Source organism: Melanerpes formicivorus, unplaced genomic scaffold (genome assembly GCF_026170545.1).
Source record: "Melanerpes formicivorus ecotype bairdi unplaced genomic scaffold, bMelFor1.0.p_v2 SCAF_5, whole genome shotgun sequence".
In the NCBI taxonomy this organism is placed as follows: Eukaryota; Metazoa; Chordata; class Aves; order Piciformes; family Picidae; genus Melanerpes; species Melanerpes formicivorus.
The window spans coordinates 29,578,100-29,604,575 of NW_027142357.1; the positions used below are offsets into that span (position 1 = coordinate 29,578,100).

General features: G+C 44.0%; 1 protein-coding gene across 1 annotated transcript in view; it reads right to left on the reverse strand.

Annotated features, from left to right (window-relative positions):
• TFCP2L1 (transcription factor CP2 like 1) overlaps positions 1–25,002 on the reverse strand; it is a 39,922-nt gene extending 14,920 nt beyond the window's left edge. Inside the window, exons 1-7 of the mRNA XM_068138977.1 lie at positions 24,828–25,002; positions 20,536–20,687; positions 4,672–4,748; positions 2,998–3,103; positions 2,618–2,724; positions 1,863–2,015; positions 446–556 (exon numbers count right to left, since the gene is read on the reverse strand). Of these exons, the coding sequence (XP_067995078.1) occupies positions 446–556; positions 1,863–2,015; positions 2,618–2,724; positions 2,998–3,103; positions 4,672–4,748; positions 20,536–20,687; positions 24,828–24,889 (768 nt within the window). The 5' untranslated portion in view covers positions 24,890–25,002. The remainder of the gene's footprint in view (positions 1–445; positions 557–1,862; positions 2,016–2,617; positions 2,725–2,997; positions 3,104–4,671; positions 4,749–20,535; positions 20,688–24,827) is intronic.
• Positions 25,003–26,476: the final 1,474 nt, after the last annotated feature.

Below are 26,476 nucleotides of genomic sequence, written 5' to 3' on the forward strand. Positions count from 1 at the left end.
TTCTGAGATCTTCTATGTAATAGTGGCTTCATAGACACATTCACAGAAAAAGAGATGAATAATTTAATTAGACAGCCTATTCATCTGTTCAAGTGCTCCATCTCCAACATGAGCTCGTGCCAGACAATTCTGAAGAAAACACCTCATACAACTGGCATCTAAGTGCCATGGCAAGTTCCTGGGAGCATAACAGAAGATAGAGAATACATTTCCTTTAAAGCTTGGCTGTTAAGGGCTGGTTTATACCCTGAAACATAAGAAACTTTGTCATCTTTTATTAACTTCAAAATAGAGAGACATTTTATATTTTCACTCCACTCTCAATTTCAATCAGATCTGGGCATACATCTCCCAAGACAATCTCCAGGGCTCAGTTCCACTGCATTTTCTCTCAAATCTACCTCCCAACATGCTGAAGTAGTACAAGGTGTCTAAAATGCATTACCTCTGTGAGAATAGTTGTTTCATAGGAGGGCTGATACTTCTCCTTCTCTTGGGTGGTCTTCTTCTCCATTTTTTCCCTGTCAGTCTTCTGTTTTCTGTCTGCTCCTTTAGGCTATAAGCACAAGCACAAGCTTTCCCTTATGCCAAGTATTACAAGTTTGGAGACAGAGGACAACAGATTTTTTTAGTTGTTGGTTGTTTTGGTTTTTTTCCCTAATCTATTCATAAAAGTCTCCTTCAGATTTATGGGGCTCTACAAATGGAAGATGATCAGATCTGTGTTTTCTAGGTAAAAAAATATTAGTCAGGTAGCTCTCCTGTTTCTATAACATCTTCTATTAATGCCTATTGCAATTCCAAAGTAGTCTGGCTAGTCCTGAGATTTGATAGCAATTATTTCAGACCACGAGCCCCATGAGTTGTACACTTCAACTGGTATTTGCACCACATCTCCAAGAATAGGAAAGGCACTGCTCACAGGAGCAAAAGTGGAGAGCAGATGCTTTGAGAAAACCAGTCTATTAAAAGCTGGTTGTTAAGTGGCTACAAGCATGCCTTGCCCAGGTTAGAAGCTTCGGAGATGCTTTCTGAATCTCTCTCCTCCAGGTAGGAGGAGGAACTCTGCTGCAACAAGCAAAAGGTATTTAAGATCACCGGGTATACTCCTGTGGTTCATGGAGAACTGAATCAAAGAAACTGGAGATGCCATCATTTCTTGATTACATCAGACCACAAAAGCACAGCAGATACCCTAAACATACCAGTGTTTGTATAGTGCTCAAGGTGCTGCAGACTGGCATAGAATAGAATAGAATAGAATAGAATAGAATAGAATAGAATAGAATAGAATAGAATAGAATAGAATAGAATAGAATAGAATAGAATAGAATAGAATAGAATAGAATAGAATAGAATAGAATAGAATAGACCAGGTTGGAAGAGACCTTCAAGATCATCGCGTCCAACCTGTCATCCAACACCACCTAATCAACTAACCCATGTAACCAAGCACCCTGTCAAGTCTCCTCCTGAACACCGGTGCAGCACCACCGTCATTTGACTTCAGATACAATTGCTGTGTAGTTCAACATTTAGAATCGTTGAATCAACAAGGTTGGAAAAGACCTCAAAGATCATCAAGTCCAACCTGTCACCCAAGACCTCATGACTACTAAACCATGGCACCAAGTGCCACGTCCAGTCCCCTCTTGGACATCTCCAGGGACAGTGACTCCACCACCTCCCTGGGCAGCCCATTCCAATGGCTCACTTTATGTGCAAGTCTTGTTTAAGATCTTAAGCACATCCAGTTAAAGCTCTATTTTTTTACTCTGCTATTTTTATCACTCCAATACAATGTAAATCTATTCACGTTACTGTGTCTTAATCCAGTTGACAAAGGTAATACTACTTCATACCTTGAACACTTTGATCTGGCAGCTTGCAGAATGCAAGTGTTCTGTATATTCACCGTTTTCATTTTGCTTAAAGGTGTCGATTTGCACACGGAAGGGCACCCCTTTCTCTCCTCCATGTTTTCGTGGAGTAAATTCTGTGCTGATGCAATGTACCTGGAAAAAGTGGGGGGTGGGAGGAAAAGATGTGCTCATCTCTGGAGACAGTTGGAAGATGTGCAAGTCTGAATTTCAGACTTTGCCTGAGTAAGAGGTTTTGTCTTGTCCCAAAGGACAACTAAGGGAGAGGAAGGGTTCATGAGTTTTCATTTCTATTCCTCCGGACAAACAATTAGGAGCAGCAGCAGCCCAGAATGAAACAGCACATCAGGAAAAGCATTTTTTGACTTAAGTACGTCCCACATACAGATTAAAACCAGATAGCTGGCATCTGGGACATGAAAGACTCATAAAAGAGGAAATCAAGCAAAACTAACAGGTTGTGAAAAGTTTCCTCCAGACTAAACTCATGCTTAGAAAGCAACATCAATTCATTTGTTTTAAAGTAAATTCTATCTGTAGCAGGTAGTCCTATAAAACTAGCAAGTAGCTAGAAAGTTGGTTTAGCAAATATCCTACAAATGAATTATACATAATTGTCACTTGAGCTTTATATTATCATCATCTTTTTCTTTTCATCCTGTCCTGGCTACCTTATCTTATCAAGACCTAGAGAGTTATCATTGCATTTACCCCAGAAATATAATTTCTCTCTTTACCTGAATGAATGCTGAAGCTCTCTTTGATGGATCCCACAGAAATTCAACAGTGTTCAGCTGGGTTGGGCTGGCTCTGGGATCTAAGATACCAACTGACAGTGGAATATCTGTAGAAGAAAACCCCTAAAATTTTAAAAATATTAAATTGAAGAGGAGAAAGCATCTCTATACAATTACATGATGCATGTGAAAAGCTAAGTCACCAGTGATACAACTATCTGGGACCTATAGTGCTAGATTTCCTTCTCACACAAAGACATATAGCATTCCAAAAAGAGCAGGGTATAAAAGAACTTAAATGCACAGGCAAACACTCCATATACCTCATTCAGCACCTTGCTTTCAAACACTACACAGGTACCATGATGAAATAGTCTCACCTATATCAAGGATGCGATCCCCAGGCCGACTCCACCTCCAGCCCTCGAGCTGCTGATGCTCTGTGTACTGCAGGCGTCGGTCATGGAAAACAACACGAATTATGCTCTGTTAAGGAAAGAGAGCAAGGTGAACAATGTGATCTGGAGGCCCTCCTCTTGAAATGATTTTGGTTCTCCAGCGTGGAAGCAAAAGCTAATCTGTTAGGTTTCTCACCCCCATTCATGAGGAGAGTAGAAGGTCCACCTAAGAGACCCAAAACCACATTTATCAAATTCCTAAGAGGCTCCTGCATGAGATCGCAACACATCTTCTCCTTCACAGGGCACTGCATAATGCAGCCCTGTACAGCTTTCTGGGATTCAGTCTGGAAGCACTATAGCAATGCACACCTAATCTTAGGTGTCATGCCATGTAAACACTATACCACCCCCATACCCAAAATGGCCTACATGGAGGTAATATTTCATGTGTCTGTACCATGCCCCAGTACCAGTGTGTCCTACTCTGATTAGCAAATGTGAAAGCCAGCCTATCTCTGCACTGGTGGGACTAATGTGACTAGATACCTTGTCAATAGGAATTAAACTTGATTCCAGCCATTAACAGCCAGTCATTGGATTTGCCTCAGTGTAGTTAAACAACAGGAAAGCTTCTGTAACAGGAGAATTTTCACCTCTGGTCTGCAATGATTGCAGCTATGTCAGTAACTGGGGAAAAAAAGCTGGAACAAGAGCAATTCCCGGGGCAGACAAGTCCAAAGTACTCCTAGCTAATATATCCTTCTGTATGTTCAGTGCTATATCTGTATGAGTTAATGATCCCTTACATCCCAGTTTCTCAAGCCCATGCTCCTGCTGGGGACTTTCATATCAACTGAGTAGGCAATTTGCCAACGAAACTGAGAAACACCCAAATCAAACCCTAGCTCCAAGAAGCAAGCAAGACACAGTGGGAACACCTGTACAATTGGAATCCCAACCCACATGCTTCCTAAAATGGGCCAAAAGACAAGCGGGAAACTGCCTAAACTTGGACAACATAGGAAATCCAGACTGGAATCCAAATTTTGCAACTAGTCCCCACTTCTCAAAAGAAGTTCCGATGCCGGAAACCTAAGAACTGGGGAGAGGAAGGCTTGAAGGTTAGATCCAGAACCACAGTTTTTGAATTTTAATTATTTTGGGAGAGCGGAAACAACAAGGGGAAAAAAAATCTCCCAAACCAAAAAGTCAAGTTCTATACCTCTATAATTATGCCCATTACCAAAGTAAACTGGAGCTATGCAGAATTTGCATGGCAGAACAATGTAAACACCAGGGTCCTCCACTTGACATGTAACAACCCAGGTGTGTTGCTGCAGTTAAGAAGGGAGACAATTCTGCCTCTCATCAGTTTGGACCTCATTCACCTCTGAACTTTGGGATTCCCCCGAACCCAATATTCACAGTGACACTCTGGGGTCATGGTCACAAAGAGAATAAGGGTTCCCCTGAAGCCATGTAAAGCCAAGCTGCGTAGTCCCGTGAAACTACCACTCAACAACTCCATCAGCCCTGCTCATATTAAAAACAACGGCAAAGTATTTTCCATTGTCTCAGTTTGAGCAGAGTCAAGCCCTTCACTAGAGGCTGTATGTAGTAGCAGGAAGAAAATAAATCTATATTTCTCCTTACCTTTACATATTTTGTGTTTAAATCTTGAAACTCTCCCAATTTCCTATTCTCAAGTAGACGGATTTCATAAGACTGACCTAGAGTTTAAGGAAACATTTCCAAGGTGTTTAATACGTTGTAGCAATGAGAGTCATGCTGGCATTTACATGGCTAACAAAGCATATGTTTGATCAGGGAAAGCTCATTTTTGGTAATACAACGCATTTGCCCCAGTAATTGAGCAGGCACTAAAGCACAGCAGAAATTCAAGGGGAAGGTTTGTCTTTTAGCAACGACAAGTTCTCAGTTAGGGCACTGATCACCGTCTGTGTCCTGGGGCTGCTACAGTTTTCTAGACACCCTTCAGAAAGTCACCAAAGTGTTAGAGGCAGCTGAACCCCAGCAACACCTGACTGTAACAGCACCGCCTTTATCCAGCCCTTCTGCTGAATCAATGCCCTTGTGGCACAACAGGTCTGGGCACTATTCTGCAGATACTTGGGCAAAATCTTGCCTTCTTCAGAGAGCACTCAGGCTTGAAAGATGTCTTGCTGAACCAGAAATACAAGATTTGTTCCATAAGGCCTTGAATGTGCCTGCCCAGGGCATAAATGCTCCTTCAGGGATGTGTGTGGAAGCAGTAAAGGGTATCACAGCATGTGAAAGGACCAATTCTGGGAAGGGAATTCATAATCCAGCACTCCACCACCCTCAGCATAAGAAATTTAGCCAGTTCAGTACAATTCAGCTAACTGGTTTATGAAGCAACATCTCCATCCAAGACTGACAGCAAAGGGGACTGATGTCTCAATACCTTATGCACAAATGGCTAAGCACAAAAGCTCCTTGTGTAGGATCAGCTCTTTACAATAAACCTGCAGCTGGTACATAGGCAGGACTAGAGCTTTGGGATTAGTGGAATGTATGTATACCTTAGAGCTAGTTTTTCTCGTTCATCTTGATGTCCTCCCTTCCACTGAAAAATGTAAAAGGCAGGCCCAAGGAGGAGATGGCTTGAGTTTTCTGGCTCAACCAGTATCTCTGCAGAAAAAAACTGCAAAGCAGATGGATCTCCCTCTAAGCAGTTGCTACCAACAGAGATAAAAAATGCTACATTTCTGAACTTGGATCTAGAAACAGAAGAATTATGACAGCAGATGTGTCAGAGGGGCACCATGTTTCAGGCAGATTCTGGGAATCCCAGCTCTGCCAGTTGCCCTCATGAGTACAGGGATCGGTGTGCTTATTCAGCTGGCTGGCAGGGAGGAAGGGGGAAAGAAAAAAGGGGGGGGAGGGAGGGAAATATGACAAAAGAGGTCATATTGAAGCCCCAAATGTTTGTACAACACTCCTACTGATGTCAATAGGAGTTCTGCAAACAGGAAATGACCCTTGAATCCAGCAAGTGGCTTAGGGCATGGGGAGAGTAAGTAATGTGAAGTACCAAACTAAGCACTGGAGACATGCATAGATCTTAACCCATCTCTTTGCATGTAAGTAAACCAAAACAACAAATGACCTTCCTTTGGAGACTGCTGGACAGCAAAAGTCCTGAAATTGAGGTCTTCCAACTTTCACTCACCAGACCTTCTATGTTCCCACTGATACATGTCAACCATGTTCACCTGGCAGTTTTTAGGGAGGTACCTCTGTCCCCATACAACTGATGCTGTTGCATTAGCATAAAAAAAGATGGGACTCCGGTTTACACAACTGGTTTTCTCTCATAGAATACAGAATTGTTGAGGTTGGAAAAGAGCCTTAAGATCATCCAAGTCCAGCTGTTAACCTAGCACTACCAAGTTCACTACTAAAGCTGAACTCAAAGTGCCACATCTATTGTACTAGTACCTGTGTATATGTTGTGTGTGTCTGTCTGCGTTGTATGAAGTATTTGGCTGCTCAGTGCCTCAGTTCAGGGATAGATTTCACCCGCTGTGGAGTGATACAGTTCACTGCCTTTAACAAATTTACACAGTCAGGCATCTCTTCCACTTGCAGTTCACTCCCATGCAAATATGAGGCTACTTAACCATTAATGAAAACTAATTTGGGAGACAGTAAAATACATGTGTGACTATATTCAGATAGGGTAAAAAGGACAGAGAGAAATTAAGTGGCATAAGTTGTGATACAGAGGAAGGCAATGGTAAACCCAGAAGCACTGTCAGCCATTCAAGTGTCTCAGAAATGACCAGGTTTTTGGGACACCTTTGTGAACACTGTACTTTTTGGTCAGCCTGATTTGATTATTTGTAGTTCCAGTGAGATAAAAGAAAATAATGGGCATTGGCTATGGTCCTTTCAAACCAGCATCAAGCACTCCAACACTCTGCAGCATGCATCTTCCAGCTACTTGCATAGGATAGGAACAATACTGCAGCCTTACAAACAACAAGCACCACACATCTCCTGCCAGCAGTGATTCAGCTTGGATAGAGTTAGAAACAGATTCTGCCCACTGTTAAAAAAAAGAAACTATAGTGGAGACAGAGTTAATATTAAATGGAAAGCCATAAAGGAAATAAAATGTTTTGATGAAAGATATATAGGTCATCTGATGTAAGCCCTGGAACTTGGTTTACGCCATGAAAAACCTCAGTCAAAATAGCATTTTATGCTAACTGCTTTCTCCCTGACCTCTGAATATTTCACTCCAGTTACTACACAGAGCTGTTATCACAACAAAACTGCTCCCAGTCAAGCTTCAGAAAACACACAGCTTATCGCCCTCTCTGTGAGAATTTGGTCCCAGTTCCTCACAATTCCTTTATATGTAACTGGTTTGATACTGAATTTGAAAAACTCATTCTCCCTACAACTTCTTCCAGCAAACTCTTTGCTTTGTGGCTAATGGTATCCATAATTTCTTTGTGTAGCATGGATGGCATTCAGATACTGTACTTTTATATCACCAAACTGCTTGGATTGTATTTTTTTCTTTTAAAATACACCTTCCAAATCTTGTTTACCCTGTTTTCCACCACCAGTACCAGCAAAACTCCTGAAATCATGAATTACAATCTGCAATTGTAACCACTGCAGGGGGTGGGGGGTAAAGGGCTAGAGAATCAGTACTTGGATGTTGGAAAATAATAGTGACTTAAGCTTGAGAGAGCTGAACTCACCTTGCATCAAAGAAGTCAGTCAAGACTCTGGTACACAGATTATTTATGAACTCTGCACCACTGACTCACCAGCTGGCACAGGCTGACAATTTTCTTCTAAAACTAATCAGTAATAGATGAATGTTGCTCAGGTGGCTATTAGGTAAAGAAATGTGGCTGCAAGCGTGACTGCATCAGAAATAGTGTGGCCAGCAGGAACAGGGAAGTCATTCTGCCCTGTACTCAGCACTGGTTAGGCCACAACGTGAGTACTCTGTCCAGTTCTGGGCCACTCAATTTAAGAAGGATATTGAGACACTTGAACATGTCCAGAGAAGGGCAATGAGGCTGGTGAGAGGTCTCAAGTACAAGCCCTTACGAGGAGAGGCTGAGGGAGCTGGGGTTGCTTAGCCTGGAGAATAGGAGGCTCAGGGGAAACCTTATTGCTCTCCACAACTACCTGAAGGGAGGTTGTAGCCAGGTGGGGGTTGGTCTCTTCTCCCAGGCAACCAGCACCAGAACAAGAGGACACAGTCTCAAATTGTACCAGGGGAAGTTTAGGCTTGAGGTGAGGAGAAAGTTCTTCACAGAAAGAGAGATTGGCCATTGGAATGGGCTGCCCAGGGAGGTGGTGGAGTCACCACTTCTGGAGGTGTTCAAAAAAGGACTGGACGTAGCACTTGAAGCCATGGTTTAGTTAGTCATGAGGTGTTGGGTGATAGGTTGGACTTGATGATCTCTGAGGTCTTTTCCAACCTTATTGATTCTATCATACAACAACCTGTATTCCCAGTTCCCAAGACAGGCTGGAACTAGCTAAGCCCATAAAATACAGCTGAAATATAGAGGGTTCCCCTATACTGAGCTTTTCCATCTGCCTCAAATGGAAATACAAATTAATACTGGCCAGGCTACATCTTTCCATGTCAATGCGTGGTGGTGAAGCTGGAGACATGGGTAGAGTGTACCAATGATGAGGCTTTGCAATGATTTGATTGAATGGTCTGAGTTTCACCAAGGCACTGTCTAGCCCTCAGCTGACAAGGGTTTAACATCCACTGGGCTCAGATGGAAGGAAGAGCCTGAAGAAAATATCTGTGGCAATGGAGAATGACAGTAGCAGTTTTAAAGAAGTCCCCCTTTGCCATCATGGCATTTAAAACATTGCTGAAAATTAGTCTTAAATTCAGCCTTTAGGCCAGCAACTTGGTGGAACCCTTTTCCTTCCATATTCTCAACACTGGCCATAGCTGCACCACCAGAGGCAAGAGGGGTTCAGGAGAGCTTCAAAGCTGGTGACCAGCCTGGTCTCTGGTCATGTGGTAATATTGGCCACATGCCTCCAAGAGCACCTAAGGCATCTCTGTCACTACCTGAAACAAAGAGGACATTTTGCAAGCACATCCCCAGCCTAGATGAGGTGCAGCCTCCTGTCTGCCTGCATGACCCAGCACTCCCCTCGCACAGAGTTTGCCACAATCCTTCTTCTCTACCTCAGGCAGAGAACAGCAATAAATATTTTGAAAACCACAGCAAATTCCTGAGATGCAATTTGTCTCCCAGCTTCACTGAAACCTTCAGAGGCACCAGTAAAAATCTGGGCGGGTGATGATACACTGAAATTTGTATTTTGAACAGATATTCCCTGAGCAACAGCAAATGTATGCAGCCTCTTCCTAGGTTAGAGTTTGAGCAACCCTGCTTTACAAACAAGAGCGGTATCCAGCAAACCAGTAACCACCCAGGTTCACAGAGTTCCTGCTTGGTGATTCATAAAGCAATTGCATCTATCTTAAGGAGGATTTATGTACTGTTTGCTTTTAAAACTTTTATTGTCTTTGGTAATTAACACACATTAAATGCAGGCATGACCACTTACTGTGGGGACAAAAAGAGCTGAAAGTCAACAATTTGCTACGGATGAAAAATAATTTCACTCAACGCAGGAACACTTTCACCTGCTCAAAGGTACAAGCCATAACAGCTTAACTGATTTCCATTACTGGAATGTAGTCAGCCATCAGGAGTTTTAGGCAATTACTGATTATAAAATATTATAAAGATTTCAGGCTCAAAATTACATTTTGTCGAGAGATCATTTGCTCCACAACCATGCTAACCTGCTTGCTGTTTTTCAGTTTCAGTGTTAGGTTTCAAGGGCCACTTGCACCACGCATTTTGTGGGGTGTTTTTTTCACAATACACAGATAATACACTAATTCCCAATTAGCATGCTGATGTTCCAGACCAGTATGACTCAGGCCTTAATCCAGCCAAGTAGTCTGCTTGCCTTTCCAGCGACTAATTAAATCCTAACATTAGACTAAGCAATATCTCCAGCAAAAGTCTGTAGAAAGAGAGAAAGGAGAGGAAACAAACGAGAAAGAGAGCGAGGAAACAAACGAGAAAGAGAGAGAGAAAACAAACGAGAAAGAGAGAGAGGAAACAAACGAGAAAGAGAGAGAGGAAACAAACGAGAAAGAGAGAGAGGAAACAAACGAGAAAGAGAGAGAGGAAACAAACGAGAAAGAGAGAGGAAACAAACGAGAAAGAGAGAGGGGAAACGAGAAAGAGAGAGGGGAAACGAGAAAGAGAGAGGGGAAACGAGAAAGAGAGAGGGGAAACAAGAAAGAGAGAGGGGAAACAAGAAAGAGAGAGGGGAAACAAGAAAGAGAGAGGGGAAACAAGAAAGAGAGAGGGGAAACAAGAAAGAGAGAGGGGAAACAAGAAAGAGAGAGGGGAAACAAGAAAGAGAGAGGGGAAACAAGAAAGAGAGAGGGGAAACAAGAAAGAGAGAGGGGAAACAAGAAAGAGAGAGGGGAAACAAGAAAGAGAGAGGGGAAACAAGAAAGAGAGAGGGGAAACAAGAAAGAGAGAGGGGAAACAAGAAAGAGAGAGGGGAAACAAGAAAGAGAGAGGGGAAACAAGAAAGAGAGAGGGGAAACAAGAAAGAGAGAGGGGAAACAAGAAAGAGAGAGGGGAAACAAGAAAGAGAGAGGGGAAACAAGAAAGAGAGAGGGGAAACAAGAAAGAGAGAGGGGAAACAAGAAAGAGAGAGGGGAAACAAGAAAGAGAGAGGGGAAACAAGAAAGAGAGAGGGGAAACAAGAAAGAGAGAGGGGAAACAAGAAAGAGAGAGGAAACAAGAAAGAGAGAGGAAACAAGAAAGAGAGAGGAAACAAGAAAGAGAGAGGAAACAAGAAAGAGAGAGGAAACAAGAAAGAGAGAGGAAACAAGAAAGAGAGAGGAAACAAGAAAGAGAGAGGAAACAAGAAGGAAAAGGGGGAAAAAAAGGAAAAAGAAGGAAAAAAAGAAGGAAAAAAGGAAAAAAGAGGGAAAAAAGAAAAAAAGAAAGAAAAGAGGAAAAAAAAAAAAGGAAAGGGAAAAAGAAAGGGAAAAAAAAAAGGAAAAAAAAAAAAAAAGAGAAAAATAAAGACCAAAAAAAAAAAAAAAAAAGAGATTAAAAAAAGAAAAAGAAAAAAAGAGGAAAAAAAACCCCAACAAAAAAAACACCACCACCAACCCACTGTGAGTTCTCTTTCTCATAATGGATCCACACAGCACTAGACAGAACCAGCCTGGAAACTGTTTGATTATTAAGCCAAGCTGGCCAATAAAAATTCCATTTAGCAACTTTATATGGACATCCTAAATAGTGCACAGATAAAGGCAAAGGAATGCTGACAGTCAAATGCAGCATGCAGAAGGAGAGAGAGGGGTGGGGGGGGAAAGAAAGCATTCTTCCTCCCAAACCCAAGCACATCCAGCAAGGAGAAGGATCACCTTTGAAACAGCCCAATGCAACTATTCAGGGCATCAGGCATGCGCAGAGATTTTTCTGACAAGAAAGATTAATGAACTCCCAGGGTAAAGCAGCAAGTGACAGAGCTGGCATCTGAACCTGTATGCTTGGCTGCCCACACCTTTTCAGCCAGATGAAAGCAAAAATTACACTTAGCATAAGACTTGCTTAAGTATCCCATGTGCAGATATTATGGAAAAAAAGGGGCAGAATCCACCCTCCTCAGGCCACGAACGGCAGTGGGTATTCTGCAGTTGCTTACTGCAGCCTCGTTTGACAAGATGCTGTAGGAGATGTTTATCCAGTGGATATTGTGAATTCACAAGCTACACAATAGGCCACCCTGAAAGTTCCCACTCTGCTAGGACCATGGAAACACTGCAAAGGAGGACCAACTGTGAGCCAGGAAATGCAAAAGGAACACAAGAGTCATGTTGACTCTGCAGGCCCATCTTGCCCTATGTTTTAATCTTCAACAACATCATCCAGTTATAAGCACACAGAGACAGCGCAGGGTGAATCCAGTCAGCTCTTACCTGGCCCTATCTTCCCAATTTTTGATATTGGGTGTCTAGATTATATCCATATCAAGCTTCCAGTCATGACCAATGCTCACAGACTCCTCTTTTGTGTGGTCTCCTTCCAAACTTGCTTGTACTGTGGCAATAATAACTATGATTTACACATGCCTTGCTTCAATATTGACAGCCTTGCTCTTCACCTGCTTTCTACCTGTTTCCCTTGGAAGCAAAGCTGCGTTAGCCTCACTGTGTTCAGTACCCATGCGAGTCCAGCATTGAGGATACCCGCCCTACTTGCCACTACCAGCAGGGCAGCAAGACTGCAGGAACACAGCAGACCAATTCAACTACAAATTCTACTACCATACCATAGGGCTTCACTGTCATCATCTCTCCTCCTATGTTTTTCCTCCTTGTATAAAATCTGCTCCAAACTCGAGGGGGAGGTTGTCCCTTCTTCCTCTTTCTGTACCTCTTTCTTGTGGGAAAGCCAAGCACATGCCTCAAAGTGGAGCTTGCTGGAGGAAAATTTGAGTGCTCAGTTACTATATGAACATTTGGCTGAGCCCTGCTCTTCCCAGACTTTTGAAGATAGTCTGGTTTACAGTGGTGACACTTCATAGCTAACAGGCACTAACAGAAACACTCCTCATTTGCAGTGGTTTCTACTCAAAAGAGAGGGATGTACATTTAATTCCTACAAGACTAGAGGCTAATTTTGAATCAAGGACACACAACTAGCTAATAAATACAGAAACACTCCCAGTTGAGTTGACAGTATGCACTCAGGCTTCTCTTGCACAGACCTCATCCACTTTGTTGGACCCCACCTAATCTAAGCCATGGTATAAACTTTGATTTTTAATATGAATTAATCATTGAAGAAATTGTGGACTTCTGGTGGAAAGTAGAAAAAAAAAAAAAAAAACATAATAATCTGCCCTGTGAAAATAATTTCTTCCTGTATTTCCACTTCTCTAGCATGTATTTGAAACACCCAAGACTATCTTAGTCACATCTGTCCAGCTCAGAAAACTTCAGCCCCCTCTGTGTAAGTAAAAAAATACAGGCTTTTTCTGGTTTCAGCCTGTTCTAAGTCAATTTGGACAACAAGTTTTATAGCTCTGTAAGCGTAGCTTTGTGTGTAATATTTACTTGAGTTTCAGATAACCAAGAAGAATGGTCCCGGGTGAGGGTGCTGAAGAGGGATGCAAAAGAAACAAGTACTACTCCTGACTCCACCTAGCATCTCCCTCAGATGCCCTCAGGTAAGTTGATTCCTTCACCATGTTTCTGCAGTAAGAAACTGGGAGAAAGCAAGGCCCACACCTGTAGATGGCTATTCAGTCAATGCCTACCAGAGAGCAGGGGAGATGATGTGACTGGCAAATGTCTCACCAACACAGACTGAACCTTTGACACTGGTCAGAAATGTGGCACCAAGCTAGGACAGGAGGAATCCCACTGCTCAAGTACTTGCTGTCTAGTTTCAGGAAGACGTAATAAATGCTAGGTAGGAAGCAAAGCTGGGAGGTGTGTGTGTGGAATTGTGGGGGGTGGGGTTTAAGCCTCTTTAGAAAAAGAAATATATTACTTCTATCAAAACAGATAAACATGTCAAAACCATGGTATTTCTCAAACCTCTTCTTGCTGCCTAAAATGGGATCTTTCAGAGCAATGCAAATTAGAGAAAGGTAGCTTCTCAGATTGATAAGGTACATTTGACACACACATTAAACGCTGTAAAATCACAAGAAAAAAATGTCACCATCATAACTACAGGAATCTCAAAGTAAATATGGATAATGGAGGAAAGCAGGAAAAGTGGCACAGAATATAACAACAAAAAAATAAATCTTATTTCTCACTACACTCAAAAGAACTTCTGAGCACTTCCTTCCTTCAGAGATATTGAAGATTTATGGAAGTGGGAGAACAAAATGTTGTCTAGGGGCTTCCAGTAGGAGTTGTGCACAGGCTACAATCCAGCAAGTTCACAAGCCCAGTTGAATTTCATCCAGATGTTAGCAACAGAAGAAAGGATTACAGAAAGAATAGAAAACAGCCTCTTGGTAATAGACAACCGAGATTCTAGCTTCCTAAGGACAACAGAAGTCAGATGCTCTTCTTATGCCGAGGTGCCCTGTCATCTGAAGCAAGATTCATAGTGAGCTTCGGGACAGTGTGGTTTGGAGACAGGGTTGTTTATCCTGGGCTGCCAAGCGAAGACAGAGCTGCCAAACATATGGGGAAATTGCTGCTAGCACAATTAATGGCTTCAGCTGAGACACCAGAACCTACTCAGAGCTGTCTTCAAAGTTAGGCAGGAGACAAATTCCTTCTACAAAGATGAAGAGGTGCACCACAAGAAGCAAAAACGCCAAGTAGCCAGTCTCAGACATAACAAAGACAAACCAGCTTTGTTAACCATTTTTTAAACCATCCAGGTCCAGGAATAGAGTGAAAAAGGGTTGAGGGACCACAGATGCATAGGTGGGGAGTCACCACAGAGTATGTGATATTTACAACCTCAATGACATGAAGCCATTGTTGTGCCTGTGATCACAGGCAAGGGTGGAGGCATGTTCACATAGGAAAGGCCACCAGCAGCAGATCTCCTTGAAATACCCAGGGCCTGGTCAGTAATGGCAGTGATTGTTAGGAAAAGAGGTAGTTCTTAGCATGGGACAAAGCAAAAATATCCCCACAAACAAAGCTATAATTAACCAGAAGCACACCCAGGCAGAGCTGGTCACTCAGCCATCTCTACACTTCATTTAGGCAAATAAAGAATTGTTCCAGGAAAACTACAAACATTCAGACAGTTGTGACCCCATAAAAACTCAATTACGTAGGAGTTAACGTCAATACAAAACAGCTTTTTTTCATTTACTGTAAATCTTGGTGTTTAAAACTGGGTTCTCTGGGTATAGACAACTGAATTTGAACTTTAGAATTTAAGGGAGGCAAGAGTTCTCTTTTTCCTTCTAAGGCAAACAATCAGTTTCTAGATGTCCTCTTCAGCTGCTCATTGCCCAGTGCTTTCTGCACCTTTCTTCGGAGGAGAAACCAGACCATGTCTGCGGTGAGCTGTGACAGGACACTACCCAGAAGCCTCTAAACATAGCTTAGTTAAAATGGTACCAGTTTATGCCCATGTTTTAAACACATATACATGCTTTTGCACCTGAAATTTGGGGCTTTCATTTAGGTGTGGCCCAGACTGGAAGTAAGACCATCTTTAGCTTCACGAGGCATCTGCTACTTCTGTATTTCTACGGCAATGCTCCCAGCATCATCGTAGGTCTTCTCAGATGTCAGTGGTTTTCTCTCATGGTTTGGGTTTTTGGCTTGTTTGTTTTCTGAACTGTCTAGGACTGGCAATAAAGATGACTCCTGGAAGACACTGTAAAGCAGAGCCTTCCTAACCCTAACCAGCTGTATACTAAAATCCTCATATGGCCAAGAACCACAAATCACATACCACAGATCGGGCAAGATGAACAGAGCCCAGGAAAACTTCACAGGCAGGTGACAGCCAGCTACTCTGAAGTACCACTGGGGGACAGGGTGGGATTTGTCACACAGCCTGCTCTCAGTGACCCTCTGCAACCAACCTTAACCACCCGCTATTTGGAGTAATTTAGACCTGAGGCTCCAAGCCAACCCCATGCTGGTCATGAAACAGAATCATGACTTGAATAGCTCACAGTCCACATGTGGTTCTGGCACTACAAGCTGATTCCCTTGGGCAATGACTTTCAGGTTTTTATGGGGTTTGGCCTTTTGTTTTGTTTTTTAAAGGAATTATTTTATTTCCTCACACTTATTATCATTCAGATCTACTATACAGTGCCTGTTTCCTCTGCATTCTTCTTGGTGGAGTTTCTGGAGCCACCTTCATTGCTCCCATTTCTGTCCATGTTTGAGACTAGTTTCAACCAGTCATGGTCAAACCACACCCCATATGACTGCAGACCATGGAATATGCAACTGCACCAACTCCTCTTGCTAAAGCAGTGGTTTGTAATATGGTTGCTGGTTGGTTGTTTGTCTGAAAATCCCTATCCACAAGAGACACTGAAATAGTGCTAAAAGAGAGGCTAGCTCCAAAAACATTAGGGCGATGCTTGTGCTGCAGTCTCCTGGACAGCGTAGCTATGCTGGCAGATGCAATCCAAAGGAGCAACGCCAGCAGCAGCTCCCAATGTGAGCACAGTACCTTTATCAGTTCCATGGACTGAAGGGAGAGCAGTGTTAAGACACCATACCAACAAGTCTATGCTTGGTCTCACTGAATGACTAATCCTCCTGAGGTCCAGTAAAGACCTATTAATGTAGTAACTGCCCTAAGGATTAGCAAACTAAGATCACATTCAGTTTGTGATAGCAGGGCTCTGGCTCCAGTTTCCCAAGTAATGTGGGAAGGCAGTGGGGGAAAGAAATCAGGAAAGACAAGGGTAATGAGTCAGTCCTTGGAAACCAAGCTAAGGATTTGATTCTAGTTACTTCATTTGCAGGCTGGTTCTAGAGCTGCAGCCAGCAAGCACTCACAGTTTCAAACACAAGCAGACAAAGTCGAAAGCCTGCCACAGCCAAATGTCCCCAGGTCAACTTCGCACAACAGTTAAGTTTACAGCCTTATGAACCCACACATACGCTTCCTCTGCACTTGCTGAAAACACTGCTCTCTAAGGAGTCCTCTCAATTTCCTCCTTCATCCTTGTGGAGAGCTCCTCAGTGCCACTAGACCTCTTCTCTGGATCTATCCAGCAAAAAATAAGGCTCATGAGAAATCATGTTCCACAAGCCTGGAGCCCTCCCTCCCACCCCTCTCCTGTTTGTACATCAGAATCCCTGGATAGCCCTTCTTCCTAATCTATATTAAACCCTTTCAAATCTCACCTGAACCTCTCCACTAGTTCCTTTTTTATGCAACTTGGCCTTTAATTTGCTCTATGGTTCTTCCACCTTTCCCAACACCATGGCTCTGTTCTTTCTTTTATCCAGTTCTACACATGGACTATTTCCTGAGCTGGTCCACTCACCAATCACCACTGAACCAGTCATGTGTGGAGTATAAGTGTTTCAGACAGGGAGCAGAGCTGTTGCAGGGTGACAAAAGGTCAGTTACTGAGCGGTGAAGAGTGCAACTCAGGAAGGAACATTTGGACATTGAGGGGCAATAGCCATCCAGCAAGCAGAAAACCCCAAGCCCAGTCCTTACAATCTGGATAAGTGACCACATTGGATGTGTGTTGGTTTGCTGGAGCTGGGACAGCCACTGTGCGTTTGTATCTGCCTTAATAGAAGCCAGCTATGACTGACACTCACCAGCATGGATAGGGTGGAGTGACATCCATTTACAAAGTTACCCATTTGCTAAAGTAATCCATCTCAAAACTCAAGCATACAAGGAAGAAGGGAAGCTTTATGTAACAGTGTTTGGCCAGACCAGGATAAGTACAGGAGGGTAAGGTGCAAGAGATGTCCCTTTGTTTACAGTCAGTGTAAGGCGATAAGGTGTAGGCAATGATCTGAAATGCTTTTTCATGAGATGGCTATGGCACTGCACCTGAGTCACAGTACTCTGCAGCCAGTCAGTTCATTTGCCATGGCTTGACTGTTGGCTGCAGAGATCTGGGTTGCCTCAAGGTACCCTTCACATACCTCCTCAGGCTCATACAGCTTAATTCCATTAATGGGACTGATTTTGTCAAAGCCTTCAACTTGCACTTAGTTTGTGCAGATCATGAATAAGAGATCAGTGTGGCAGCACCCGGGTGGGATTCCCTCATTTTTGGAGAGCAGGTCAAAGTAAAGAGTTGCAGCACCCTCCTCTGGTTTTGGAGAAGGAATGGAAAAATACCTACACAGCAGGTACCTGCTGGAAAACTATATAGCTGAAGAATCAAAAGTGGTTCCTAGAGAAGTGTGGCTGAAATGAACACTCAAGCACTTCAGTTTTTGCTTTTGAACAGACATGCTTACTTTTTTATTCAGTGCATGAGGAACATCCTATTGACACAGATGTCACACACAAAAAAGACTAAATACCTTTTTATGTGGAAGTTCCTAAACAAAAACCTGTAAGTGAAATGGGTGGTTACCTGCAAACTCAAACTGATTCTTTGTCCTGGAAGTGCAAAACAAAGGGTCAGCTCTTTTTAACCACAGGCGATGTCCTCACTGGTATCCCACCAACAGAAGTAAGGCTTCTCAGCTCTGACCACAGTTCGCTGAAAAGTGTCTAGCACTCTCTTCTCCCCTTACCTGTATTTACCTTCACTGACCACACAGGCCTCTCACAGCAGCTCATACCCACATGGGAGCGTGTCTGGTTTTCCTAACTATCACAGGCAAGGGATTTGGGTCTAAATGATTTGGTATCAAGGTAGACTACATCTAAGATGAATTTGCAGTTAAGGCCTGCCCTTGCTACTGGAATGGATCAATACTGGGAGCAAGAGTGCAGCCAGTAGTATGGACACTGAAGTAACCTGCTGGAGTGGAGCAGAATGGCTTTTAAAAAGTAGGCACACTGCAAGATCTCAAGTAAAAAACAAACAAACAAAAAAAAAACTAAAAACATACACAAATTCGTCTACATACAGACAGCACTGAATGTCAAGAGTTTTCCCCAGAAATCCAGAGTATCTCAGTGAAAGGAGGAAGACAAATTGCTTGAGAGCTTAAGTAAATTGAGGTGAGGATGCTCCTGAGAAGGTGGTAGGCAGATACAAAGCTCCTGCCAAGAGGAACAGAAAGCAATGAGCAATTCAACTGTCAGGTGATGCACCATCTTTTACCACTAATCACCCCAAAGACCATCTAAGAAGAGGTGTGTTGTGGCAAGCCAAGAGCACCAAGAAGTGCTCACTCCTTACCCCCGCCGCAGATCCCAACTCCACCCTTCTGCACAGCTCCTGCCATCCTCACCCATACTTTGTTCCTCCAGCCTGTCCAGCCTCATGGTCCCCAGGCTGTATTCTGCAAGGACACATCCCATCTTTCCCCTTGAGGGATGAAAGACAGGTGCAGAAGATATCCAAGGACTGGAGGTCTACCAAAGAAACAGGTCACTAAGCAGGGGAAAGCCTAACACAGCACAGTCTACAGGCAGTAACAGTCTTACTTTGCATAGGGAAACAAGACTGCTCTAGTCACACAGGTCTTATAAAACTCATGGCACTGTGTACAGAGTTGTCTAACTTTGGCCCTACCAAGGTAAAAAGCCAGGCACTGTTTCATTTATGCTGAAATATTTGGTTATCAGCTGCTCTTCAGAACACAAAATCTTTTACTTGGAAACAGGAAGCAACTGCAATACATCTCCATCTCACCCTTGATATGCCTTTATCACCTCCTGGGGTCTGCTGTCCTGACACTGTGTCATCCTGTGTGACAGGAAAGACATGGCTCCATGGGTTAGAGCCTGCAGCACCTGGCTGATATTTCTTTGGGGTTTCCATGGGTCTAGCATCTAGCAACAGATACAGCAACCAACCACACCTGAGATCAGAGTACAAGGGAGTTCAGGAGTCTGCTTTGTACACACAGAGAAGCCTAGACAGAGAGGCACCTGAGTGAACCTCATGTTCCATGCACAAAACTTAAAGAGCTGGGTCAGTGTCCTGAAGCAGGAGAGAATCTGAGTATCAGGGCAGACAACTCTCAGCTTGTCACTAGGCTATTGCCCTTGTTCACATGACAGAAAATAAGCTTAGTAAGTTTTAGCATAATCTATGCCTGGAAAGATATGATCCCCCTGGGAGCCACACACAGGAGGTGCTGCAAAGTGACAGCCAAACTCCTACTGCTTGATGTGCCTGCACAAATTCTACCAAAGAGAAAAAAAGCCTAAAAACACTACACAGTGCTTGCTTATCCAGGATAAAAAAAAATTAGCCTATAAGATCAGTTACAGAGAACCCGGATGTACTGAACCAGGGCACTGCACTCAGCAGAGCCACATCACCCAGCTAGTGGGAGCAATGTCACACCCTGCCCAGATCACCAAGGAGCCATTTGGATACCTGCTAATTCATCTCCTAAGCAATGGTTTCCAGCAGCACTTGAGACTTGCAATGTTCAGAGCCCTCTCCAATGCAAAATTTGCTGCTTAATTATTCTGTCCTTTGAAGATGAAGGTAGGAGGCTGCAGTTTAAGTTATCTGAGATCAAGCTAGCACCTGGCCACGGGAAACTAACTGTTCATGCTGTCATATTGTTTTAAGTCAACAGGTAAATTACTAGTACTTCATTGTAACAGTGGACCATATGGTATAAAACCATGAAACCTCAAATATTCCTCCTTTCCTCCATCCTCCTCCCCATCTCTGTCCCATTTTTTCCCATCCCAATACCCTCTCTGTAAGGCACCAATATGGGATTAAATCTCTCTCACGAGTCATTCCCAGGGTATATGCCCTCCTTCAGTGTATTAAAAACCCTACCTTGGTTGAGGTAAGTCAGGGTTTCTTCATGCAGTTTCACAGCAGGTGATGTGGCTGTGCAAAGGACGTACTGAAAGGGTGGCAGTTTGGCATCATTCTCAGGAGACAGCTGCGGTTCTTCCTGCTTGAAGATTGGCAGTGCAAGGACATCTCTGCAACATACAATTCACACATGTAGTGAGAAACACTTTACAGCATATCCTGCCTCAGTCTCCACTTGAATCTCATGCCCTGAAATAATGGAGATGATCTCTGGAGAAACATGGCCTGCATAACGTAGCAAGGTAATTTTTGCCTCTAAGATGATGGGGGGGGGGGGGGGGGGGGGAAACCCCAAACCACAGCATTAGCAACATAGTATTTTTGATAATATATTTATATTTTTAAAACATAAATCAGATTTACTTTTCAGTTAAGCAGTCTTCCTGAGGAGAAAAAAAAAAAATCAACAAAAAAATTCTTCAGATATCAGATTAGTAAAATGTCTACAAGCAGCCAAGGGTGAAGAGCAGACAGCGACAGTGTAAAAGAGACACATTCAGGTACATGATGCCATGAACTGCTGGTCTGACTCATAACATATCCTTATGGTCTAATAAGCTTGGTCCCAAGGAATTGCATAGCTCTCACCAGCATTGGGCTACCCTCATAAATGCACACAGAGGCGTTCGGGAGCAGAATGACTAGGACCTGCACACAGTCCCAGTTCTTGCTCCTTTACAAGATGTTCATGCTGATCTGCCTACTGGTTCAGTGTCAAAGTGACTGCAACCCCCACTAATCCCCAAGCAGAACAGGTATTAGCAAGGCTGAAAGCACAACAGAATGATTAGTACAGAATGACATGACGGGAAAAGCATCCTTATCTCAGCATGTCTGATACTGAAGAACCACATTAGCCTCTCCCATGTTGACCACTGCATCCACCTACTTCACACATTAACATCCTTCCAAATTAGAAAGATTGTTTTGAACAGAGACAGTTCAGAATACCAAGTAATTTTTCCCCTCCTCCATGTCCTCCAGATGTGTGAAGACTCAACATGTCTATTAGAGAGGCTATAGCTCTGCTCCTTTCAGTGATCCCATACAAAAAAGCTTCCAGAAAAACTGGTCAGGAACATAGCAGGGCATACAGGCACAGTCCCTGTGGAAAGGGCATTAAGAATTCTTTCCTTGCCTGTTCAGTTAATCATCCACCCTGCATTCACTTGTAGCACCCACAACCTTGAAGGCTACCCAGGTCGTGAATGAAACAGTGCAGCAGTTCATAGCAGTTATGCTAAAGAGTCTGGTTCAAACACAGGTACTCCTATTTATGGAAAAATAAAGCCAGAGAGCAAACTGTGCCATTTTAAATAGATACAGGAGAAAAGAAACCCCCAACTCTTTCCATTCTCTCTTCCAACCCCACCACCTCTATGTTATCACCAACTTGAAGGCAACCAGCCCCATTTGCTTACTAGCATTACTGACATAATCACAGCTCTTGCCTCACTGCAGCCATAGAGAGGGGGTTGTTTTTCCCCTTAGTGATGATGATTTACTACAGTAATGAAGTGGCAGAAATGCCTGCAGTAGATGTCTGAAATAGATAGCATTGCTCCACACACACAGGATCCGATACCACTCCACAGAGTCATCTTGAGCAGCCGGATGCCAGCATTTGCTCTTAGGCCACTCCTCTGCACAATGCTGTCGGAATGCATGCTGCTCTACAGATGAGAGCAGGTCCAAAGCTCTGAAGCCTGAAAGCTTCTGCCTTTCTGCAGAAATAGTGCACAAAATCTGGTCCAGGTTTAACAGTTAAGGCTGAGGAATTTTTACACCTATTCAGCTGAAACAGTTGAGAAATTTAGACAAGGGAAAGTCAAAATTCAAATATCATATTTAAGGTTCTTAACACCGCTACACTTGCTGGAGCAGCAGTCTGGTCACTAAAGACTGTAAATGTGGAGGGATCCATTATTTGCCTTCTGGAAAGCTTTGCCACATTAAAGCACTAACAAAACCACACAAGTTAATAGCCTTTTTATTCCTATAGCATTCAATCTAATAGCCAGTGGTATCCTTTACTTTGGATTAAGCCCTTCTAAAACATTTCACCTTACTAAAGCTTTTGGAACTTAGAAGGATGTGAGCTACTGATCAAGGCTTAAAAGCCTTTCTAAACTACAGGTATAAGCCATCACAGTATTTGTTTGACTCTCTTCACTCAAGAGTTGCAAATCAAGTCTCAGAAAAAGTGGGCTTTTACCACCACTCCCATCCTTAAAAAAATAGAGGGAAAACCTTTTAAGCTGCCCCAAATTCTATCTTTATGCTAAATCTTCATAGTTTGGATCTTAACCAACACTTAGCCCACTTACCTGGGAAGGGATAAGGCTGAGTGTTCAGTCAGCTGTCACAACAGAGAGTAGAATACATACAGGGTAAAAATGAATGAAGATTTACCAGGATTTTTCTGAAGTATTGTCTTGCTACAACCACAGATACCACGGAGGTATGGCAGAATTTACATGGATGCCTCATATACACAAAAAGCCTTTGATCCTTCCAAAGTATAACTGATACAAACTTTTCCTACAGCAACTTCAAGGACTGCACTACTTCAGCTTCATCTGCAGAGTCACTACAAGTGAATGTGAGAGCCTTCAGAAAGGCACAACTCAGCAGAAAATAGCCCCTCTAGAAACACGTGTCCTGACAAATTCCCACAGAGAGTGAATTGGCCAGAATTCAGGTCCCTACAAACAAAAAAGGCTGTTATTCAACTGACCTTCCTTGAAACACCTGAGGCCATTGCTGCCATAAAAATCTGGTTTAGGGCTTTTAGTTGCAGATGAAAAACACCACAGTCACAGTTGCAGATACTCACTAAACCTGAAGTTTGTTCCTAGACTCTTGACAGGTCACCTTCACACTGGAAACTTTCCTGCCAGATCAGGTATCCTTTATCCCCTGCCTTGGTAGCATCAAGCCAGCAAAAATAACCTAACTTGTTTCCTGGCCAGTTAAAAGGATTTTGAATTGTGGGCTCAAGCCTGGCCTGGACTTACAATCTTGTAGCACTCATGTTATAAATCCATGGAGTTAAACAAGCAGCCTGAGCACCATAAATGCTCCTTAATGCAGAGACAGCACACACAAGGATCAGAGCTGATGCTCCTTTACTACTACCATTCTCACTGTCCTAAACTAATCAGGCTTGTAAGCACAAAGCAGGAGAGAACAAAACTTTTGCCTCATACACACTGGTAAAACACATCACTAGGATGGAGTGAGGTGAAGAACCTTGCACAAAGGAGTGGAGAAGCAAGAATCTCACAGTGACAAATTATCATTGAGTAAAATAACAATTAATTTGCAAATACACTGACAGAGAGTAGGAAGAGCTCTGTCTGTTTGAAAAAGAAACACTATCTGTGTTTGAAGTGCTTAGCCAAACAAACTCTCAACATGGTTTTTTGGGGGGTACATTTTGAAAGCATTTGTACCACAGCCAGGCTCTCAACTGCTGCAATTCAGCAAAGTCGCACTTCAGCCAAGGAGGAGCAGCAGCAATGGACACCAGCTGAGAGCTCAGCTTTACATAGAGGAGAAAAAAAATAAAATATTTATAAGCACCCAGCAGAAAGGACATTCCCAAATTTGTCTACTTTGTTATCTTTTGGAGGGAGGAAATACGGTTTTGTGCTACACATGTTACAGACTATTGTTTAGCAGCCCTTATGCTTAAAATTAGGCGCATTTAATTAAACTCAACTGTGTAGAGACAGGAAAAAGCTGGTTTAGACAAGTTCAGAAAGTGAAAATCTGAGCTTTTTACCCATCGTCCCAAAAAGAAGAGGAAAAAAACCTCATCTTTAGAAAACTGGATGCTCTCTTAGTTTGCCAGCAGACGCTTTCCACAGACTTTCAACAGAACTTTGTAACTGTGGCATCGTCTCCCTTTTAACTGCGCTACCTGAGCCCTTGATGACAGGAAAGCTGGCAAAAGCGGTAAAGCAAAATTGTAGAGAGCCGTCTAACTTGGCGCTGAGAGCGGGGGAAAGAAGGAAAACAAACAAACCAACCAAAAAAAAAGATAGAAAAAGAGCCCACTCTCTCAGAAAGAGCCCGCAGCGCTAGCACCGGACGACGCGATGGCTCTTCGGGGTACCGCTGGCGGGTATGCCCGGGGCAGCCCGGCGAGCGGGCAGCCTTAAGGACGGAGGACAACCGCTCCCACCCGACACCAGTGTCGAAGGCGCCTGGCTCCCCCGGGGGCTTCCAGCTGCCCGGGGACTCACCGCAGGTAGCTGCCGGTCGAGTGCTGGTTGTAGTGCTCCGGCTGCGTGTGCCAAAACAGCATCTTGGGGGCGGTGGGCAGGACAGGGAGAGGGCCCGGCGCTGTCCCTGGGGCTGGGGGAGGCCGGGCGACAGGATGGGGCCAGTCGGGCTGCCCACCCCAACGCGCGCCGGCGACGGCTGCGGCCAAGCAGAGCCGCGGCCCCCGCGGCTCCCGGCGCTTTTATGGCCCAGCCCCGGCGGCCGCGGGTTGGCCGGGCCGGGGCGCCGGAGCCGATCGAGCCCTCCCCCGGCCCGCCCCGATGCCATTCTCGGCCCGCCGGGCGCGCACGGGTCGGGGCAGCCCAGGGGCGGAGTGAGGAGGGGAGCACGCGGAGGGGGAGGTGGGCTTGCCCAGGGAGCGGTGGAGTCAGCGGGGGTGCGCACGGGGCACCCGCTGAGAGTGGCCCTGTAGAGGAAGACTTGAGTCTGCAGGTGGACAAAAAGCTGGACATGAGCCGACAACGTGAGCTGCACCAAAAGCAGCGTGACAAAGACGTGATCTGCCGCCCTGCTGGGATGAGATCTCACCTGGCGTACTGTGTCCAGCTTTGGGGGGTTCAACACAAAAAGGACATAAGCCTGTGTTGGAGCAGGACCGGAAGACACCACAAAAATGATCTGAGGGGTGAAGCATCTCTCCTTTGAAGACAGGCTGAGAGAGTTGGGAGCCGTTCAGCCTGGTGAAGAGGAGGCTCCAGGGAGATACAGCAGCTTTTCAGTAGAAGTGGCCTGTAATAAAGATGGGGACAGATTTTTTTTTGGCAGGGCCTGTTGAGACAGGACAAGAGGCATTGGTTTAAAACTAAAAGAGAGCATATTTAGACTCAATCTAATAGAAAAAATACTTTACAGTAAAGGTGGTGAGACACTGGCACAGGTTGCAAATGGGGACAAATAGCAAATGGGTGGTAGAAGCACCATCCCTGGGAACACCGAAGTTCAGTCTGGACAGTGCTCTGAGCTACCTGCTCTAGCTGAAGATGTCCCTGCTCCCTGCAGGGTGGTTGGACCTGGATAACCTTTAAAAGTCCCCTCCAACTCAAACCATTCTGTGAGTCTGCATTTCTGTGAACACAGCTGTGGGCAGTGTGGGCAGCTTGCACACTCAGTGTGGCCCTGGCACCTTATGCCCAGGTGACAGCACAGCTTCCCCAGGGCATGAGGGACCCCCTGGCTGTGAACTGGCTCTGCTGGGAATTGCCATCCATCCTCCAAATTGTCCATGGATTTTTAAAAACATGCCTACTCACATCAAGTCATGGAGGTGACCTGGCAGCTCTGGTTGGTATCAGTGAGGTGAATGCGAAATCACTGCTCACATTCCTCTAAAGTCTCTGAGTTTTTAATTGAAAGACAGGTGGTTGCTTTAGCTCCATACTGTCAGTCTCTTATGCCCAGCTGCATTTCACATTAATGTGAACTTTATGTCATCAAGGGTATTTTTCTATTTTCCAGGGGAGTGAGTGAGACTAAGTAATTTTACCAAAGGATGCTTATGAACAAGAGGACAATGTCATGCACCAGATTCACTCCTAATCCATCAAAAATCCTGTATTTCTAAGCCAAATCCCCAACTCAATAAGAAGTCTGTTTCAAATTGCAGATCCTG